Source organism: Anneissia japonica, unplaced genomic scaffold, assembly GCF_011630105.1.
Source record: "Anneissia japonica isolate Jap-2015-1 unplaced genomic scaffold, ASM1163010v1 scaffold287857_len828801_cov194, whole genome shotgun sequence".
In the NCBI taxonomy this organism is placed as follows: Eukaryota; Metazoa; Echinodermata; class Crinoidea; order Comatulida; family Comatulidae; genus Anneissia; species Anneissia japonica.
The window spans coordinates 48242-55296 of NW_022738478.1; the positions used below are offsets into that span (position 1 = coordinate 48242).

General features: G+C 32.3%; 1 protein-coding gene across 4 annotated transcripts in view; it reads right to left on the minus strand.

The window, feature by feature from the left end:
* The window catches only part of LOC117117578 (fibropellin-1-like), a 64544-nt gene that overhangs the window by 40232 nt on the left and 17257 nt on the right, over positions 1-7055 (minus strand). For all 4 annotated transcript variants that reach the window (XM_033261922.1, XM_033261923.1, XM_033261921.1 and 1 more), the window contains exons 6-9: positions 2982-3095; positions 2594-2707; positions 1252-1365; positions 373-486 (exon numbers count right to left, since the gene is read on the minus strand). In XM_033261922.1, the coding sequence (XP_033117813.1) occupies positions 373-486; positions 1252-1365; positions 2594-2707; positions 2982-3095 (456 nt within the window). The remainder of the gene's footprint in view (positions 1-372; positions 487-1251; positions 1366-2593; positions 2708-2981; positions 3096-7055) is intronic.

Sequence of the window (7055 nt, forward strand, 5' to 3'; positions counted from 1 at the left end):
GTCTTTTTAAGAGAATGCACAAACTCACATTATACTGACATAAATAAAAAATTGTGTAAAGATGACATACACATACCTAATTACATACACACATACATAATTTTAAAAAATTAATATTATTTCTGATGATAATATCTAATACTGTGCATATAATGTTTATAAACAAATTAATTAAAAGAAAAAAAATTACAAAATGAATAAATAAAAGTAAATAAATTTCAAAAGAAACTAAGAAGTTATTTTAAGTTTGTGGCTGAAGATTTGCACGTTTGCATGCAAGAAGATTTTCAATTTTAGTTAAAAATTTATGTATAATTTTAAACAGTCTGGAAGCATCATTTTAATAAATTCTATTGTTGGTAATATACTCACTTGATCCACATGTGACGCCAGAGTAGCCAGGCTGACAAATACAATCAAACCGGTTAACACCATCATTACAGTTAGCATTATTCAGGCATGGGGTGCTTGAGCATTCATTGATATCTGTAAAAAATGTAAATAAAAGTGCAGGGGTCTGAAGTTGAAAACACCACTTCAGGAAGACCTACTTGGATGAACTTTTCATTTCATTGCACTTTGCTGAAGGCAGAGAAACTCATAGCCAGCAAGTAAGGTAGACATTGACCTTTACAATAAGCCCCGCCAGCAAGTAAGGTAGACATAGACCTTTACGATAAGCCCCGCTCCTTGGATATTGTTGCTAAGGTCGCACAAAATGACAAAGGTTAAATTATACGTGAACATGTGCGTTTGTGTAACAACACGTGTGTTCATGAGACACACGCATATTCCTGGCTCTTAATACAGCAATTAAAGCATGCAAACCATCTGAACTTGCGAAAGATGGGTTTCTTTGCAGGTTTTAGCTAGCTGTGGGTGACCATGCCGATTTCCACAAGCCACTAGCACTTGACCCTTCACAGTGCATGAACCAATCAAACTGTGAGGGCAGTAGAAAATTTATCTTATGCTTTCAAAGCATTTGAACATGCTCATGTAGTTATTTTAGACAGCTGTATAAGCTTTATAGTCATCTACCACAAACTGCCCACTCTACATCATATTTCTCTTAAACCCTTAAAACAAATAATGAACTTGAGGTCATAGAGGCCTGTAAATACAATGACAATACAATAAAGCTTTTCTGCATACCTGAAATATAGTCTATGAAATTCACATCGTGACAACAATCTTCCTAAATTGTTATTACCATCAGCTTACACAACATTAATTAATGTGCATACTTACTAAGTTCACAGTGAGTTCCAGTCCAGCCAGCATCACAGGTGCAAAAGTAGCTGTTAGCAAGGTCTGTACAGAGGGCGCCATTCAAACATGGATTGCTAGCACACTCATCCTGATCTAAAAAAAAAAAATCAAATATTGATAAACAAATTTAATATTGTAAATTAAATTATATGTTTTGGTGTAAAAATCCTATAATTATAATAGTTGTTGAATAATCAAATGAAATGAAAAATGCTATTAAGTTGTATGATCTTAAATTGTCAGTGGGTGAGTCTACGATGTAAATACAGTAAAATCAAATCAAACCAACATTTATTCACTTTCTTTTTTGAAGAATACAATTACAGCAGAATTTTTTTTTAAATATAAGGTAAATGCAATTTAAACAACTGGAAGGAAATGGAGACAGCACAAAACAAAACAAGACAAAAAAAACAACAACAACAAAATAAATACCGATAAACCGTGACAGGCAGCAAAAAAAGTGGGAAGGGGGGGAAATAGAATAAAGTGATATGGGAGAGACCCTACATTAGTTCTCTATTAACCAACCTAACAATGGTGATGAACAGCTTTTTAACATTTCAAATTTGAATTTTTAAAAGTAAATTTTATTGCATCATCACAAAATTTTTATTATTTTAAATGCCAAATTATGCTTGTTTTACAGGATGTTTTTTTTTTACAGGAAATTTTCAACTTAACTATTTCATCTGTAAGATATTTCTCTTTATGTTAAAGAATGTTTTATGAAAGAGCTCCCACTCAACAGTGACTTAATAGTGTTCCTGTCTCATGCTCTTTTGTGCTTGTTCCTTCCGGTTTCTGTTCTTGTTAATTTTACCCTTTTGAGACAAATAAATTAAATTAAATTAAATGCTGCATTGAGTAAATCATGCAACTGGAATTCAAATTCACAATGCTTCAATTTTTAACAGGGAGGCTTAGACCTATAATAGTGCTGATGTTGTTTAAACTATGCAATCTATTCATACTGGTCATATCAATAATGCATATTACAAAAGACTTCCAATAACCACTTAACGCCCACTCTATATTCAATAGCTGCCATCTTGAAGTCTTCGAAAAAAATATTGCCAATAGAGGGTAGCATCTAAAGCTCTGTCCAGATCAAATTTTCTTTGAGAAAAAACTGTTGTATGCCCATATATAGTTATGATGTGTCTATATATAGTCATGATGTCATCATGACCATATTTAGGCATGTCACATTTGTCAAATAAAATTTGATAGACTGGACAGCGCTTTACATTGTGAATAATAATTACTAGGCTTAATGTTTACTAGGTGATTTCAGTTGGACTAGTCCAGGCCTACTTACCAACTTCACAATCGACACCAGCATAACCTATGGCACATGTGCAGGTGTATGAATTGATTAAATTGTTGCAGACTCCACCATTTAGACAAGGTACGCTGGAACACTCATTCACATCTGATGAACAAAAACAAACAAAATGTAATCAATGTTGTGTCATTTGAATTCCAACTTCCAAAGGTGTGATATTGCCAAAATTGAATATAGACATATACCTCAATTAGTGATATAAACATTTACAAATAGCAATCTCCCGCAATTTTCAGGTCTCAAAGGTTGTCTTGAATTGAAGAGCAAACTTTAGATTCGGAGTGTCTTTACCCACTGTATCTCAACTGCTTTCACATTTTGGCTGCATTCTTTTATTTATATATTTAAAAATCAAACTCACCTTCACCACAAAAAGTACCAATATAACCAGCTGGACACACACAAACAAACATGTTGTCCTGGTCAAGACACGTACCACCATTTAAGCAAGGACCGCTGCTACACTCGTCAATATCTATGGAGAAAAAAAATTATTCTTCTCATTCCAACACTGTATATTTTTATAAAGATTATAACAACAAGAAAAACAATATGCAAAATATCAACATACAGACTTGTTAAATCATGAGTGATAAAAAATTTTCTCCAATCCAAAACAAAGAATTATTATAAAAACAAAGATAAATCGCATAAAATGGTACTACAACAGACAAATATCTAAACCATAAGGAGCATAAAATGACATTGTCATCATAATTCTTATCATCATCATGTCACCATCATCCTCCCCTCCTCCCTGTTATGGCAGCCACAACCATCCTCATCATCATTCATCGTCATTATTATCACCATCATCATCCTCATTATCATCATCATCATATACTGTATTTTCATATCACAATATTAACATCATTAATTTTCATCATTATGTATAACAAAGGTTTATAAACTTGAGAGATGCTGAGCCACCACCATCTTCCTCAACTTCATTATCGCAATCATTCATCATCATTATCATCATCATCATAATCATCATCATTATCTGCATATATTGTAAAATCACAATATAAACATTATTAAATGATTATAATCACAACATTATTAAATGATTATAATCACAACATAAATCATTATTAAATGATTATTATCATGATCATTATATATAACAAAGATGATATAGACAAATCTGAGAAATGCTGAGGAGTCACCGTCACCTTCAACTTCATCCTCGCCATCATTCATTATCAGTATCATTATTATCATCAACATCATCATTATCTGCATATATTACTGACCTATGCAGAGTATCATCATAGAAATATCACTATATCAACATCATTATTTTTAAATGATTATTATCATTATCATTATATAACAAAGTTTATATAATAAAAACAAATTTTAGAGACGCGGCATCAGATTAAAAGATATAACACTCATAGGATTCCACTGGGTCAATTAAGCGGAAAAAAATCCTGTAGTGATGACCTTAAATGTCAGGTGGATCTTGTTATCTATACAAAGTACATCTTTTCAAGTGCAATCATGCATGAGAGATGATTATTGGAAATTCTGTCACCATCATCATCCCCAACACAAATATATTCCAAATTCTTTTAGAGCCGAAATGAAAACATTTCACAATCAAATATAGTTAGAAAAACAGTAATTAAACTGCAAAGTATAAAATGCTTTGATACGAAAAAGCGAAAAGGAATGTGGTTGTTTTTGCAGACATCTTAAATTACAATGCGATAAATATGTCAGCGAATCTACCAACTATTATTTTTATCAATGTTTTTCTTTCATTTCATTTACAGTAGTAATTTTCAGAAAACAAAAAAAAAGCCTATATTCCACTGTTTTTTCTTATTCTTCAAAAGTTATTATTATTTTGAATACCTCTCGACTGTAGGATGGCGCATTATTATATCATTATTCTTTACCGAAAGTTCCACTGATTAATGTTAGATAAGATAGTATAATACATACTCCAAGTATCGAAATGCACGCCACCGTGTCGGGATTCAATATTTTAACATTAATTATGTCATCATCAGGAATTCCTGATGATGACATACTCAATACACGATGGCGAGCATTTCGATACTTGGAGTATTATACTATATTATTATTTACTATCATTAATTTATTATATTCATTAATTTTGTATAATACTGGCCATGATGTGCAGGCAGGTTCTTCAAAGGGAAGAGGGAGTTCTCTGGGTGTGAGGTCTATATTCGAAGCCCCGGCGGGGTCGGCGAAACCCCGTTAGCAAGAGGATTTTTGTGTTTCATGGGTCTAAATAATGCTATAAACGCAGTTATGTTTGAAAAAGGTCTGTAGCAAAACATTCTGGGTGGGTCTGCAGTGCACTGTTAGGGTTGGAGAGCTTTTTCAAGAAATTCGAGGTTGGGGGGGGGGGTGAAGGTTCGCCAAAAAACGGGGGTTTGCCCAAATCATAAAAACCCAAAACCCCCCTGATGTAGAGCTACCTTGTTACGGTACCCACATACTAAGCTTGGCGCCCAGGATTCAGTCCATGAATGTCTGTATTTATTTCTCAAATAAATAATTCAAATTCCTTGATGATGGTATGTCACATAACATACAGTAGTCTATCTTTATCTGGTATTTGGTGATTTTAACAATTACACCATTATTACTATCATTTCATTGCTATCCCCATTACTGCCAGCATCAATGAATAACACACAAAGGCTTGGTAATTGGAAATTGGGCAAGAAGGCCAATCAACACTCGTCTTTTGTCTCATGTAACGAATGTTTGTACACAAATCAAAAATTTGATTCATCAGCCAATGTGTGGACATTTGCATAAAGAGTTGGAAAACAACCAAGCTGTTGTTGATGATTTAAGAATCCTTCCTCAAATCCTTCATCCAAATTGGTGATGCAGCATGCTACAAAATGGTTTGCTACTTTTTTTTTTAATCTAAAATTGTTCAGTTGATACCAGAAACATTTTGCCTGATAAAGATCAAATATTGGAAACTTGAAACATTTTGAGTAGAAACACTTCATTTTTTTCCATTTTAAGGTTGATGTCACACGGCGTTTGTTGGAATTAGACAACGGTGGTAACAGACACCTGTGACACTCAGCAATCTCCTTCTCTTGCTTATACAATGTACAATTGATTGTTCGCTGGACAACATGCAACTGTAAGTAAAGTGCTGCAACAGATGCTAGCAACATAACGGTGCCAAGGTATCCACTTCACAAGTATATACTTACAATATAAACATGTAATTAATATCGCTAACACCTAATTATAATAAAACCTCACAGATTCAATTAGGTTATAATCACTGTTGATCGAAAGATCCCTGTTTTTTTCAGTAAATGTATTGATTAAATACAAATGGTAATTAAATTATTTTAAAATTATCAAATAATTCCATGTTGTTTCAATATATAAACATTAGGAGTATAATTATTTCATTAGAGTATTTATTTTAACTGTCTGAATTGTATTTAATACCTTTCACTTATATTCTTTATCGTTTTTTATTGAACTTAATTAATTTTATTTCTTTAAAGAGGGCCCCTGAATATATCAGCTGACCTCCTGAGCTTAGCTGCAAAGGTCAACCTCTTTAATTATGGTTTAAATAAAATATATAATATAATAATAATTTACATTATATCATTAAAAATTTGGTTAATAAAGAATTTTATATTAAAATGTATGAAAATTTTAATATATATTATAATGTAATACCATTGTTCTGTGCACTGGTAAAGAAGACCAAAATTAATTTTCTTCTTAGATTAGCTTACCCAAGATCCAGACAGCAGTTTTCAGCTGTGAGAAAATCTAGCTAAAATATTGTTTGTACAAACTCTTTACAAGAGCCTATTGTCCACGCAATTGTTAAGCAGACAACACAAGGGATACATTCTCTAGGCTATGTCAGCCAAAAGGTTATGAGTTTAAAGGCTATAGTCTTTTTATAGTTTATGTAACAATCTTCATGACATACAACTATACCTGGTTATTCTTTGTAGTACTACTGACATATATACTGCACTTGATTATGTAACAAAGAGGACACACCTGAAATACTTCCATTCAACATATATTATTTTTATATGACAAGTTCGAAAAGAGGAATCATGTGTAATTTGTAGACTTTAGAAATCCAAGGACAAATCTAGGAATTTATACAATACAATAATTAGCTGACGGAGTCCATTTCTTGCACCTCGGTACCTTTGGCTTGGACTAAAGATAAAAAGCAATTGTTCATATGTGACAAAGACAAGCCAAACCAGTCACTCGTCGGAAAAATTAATGTTTAGTTATTAATACATGGTTTAACAGTAAAATGAGAGCTATAAAATGGTAAAAGAATCATTTAAATCCGACACTTCGTTATGAAGTTACACAAGTTTAAACATACAGCTGTTTAAAGAACAATATTTGAGAAATCAGCCTTCAAAGTTTA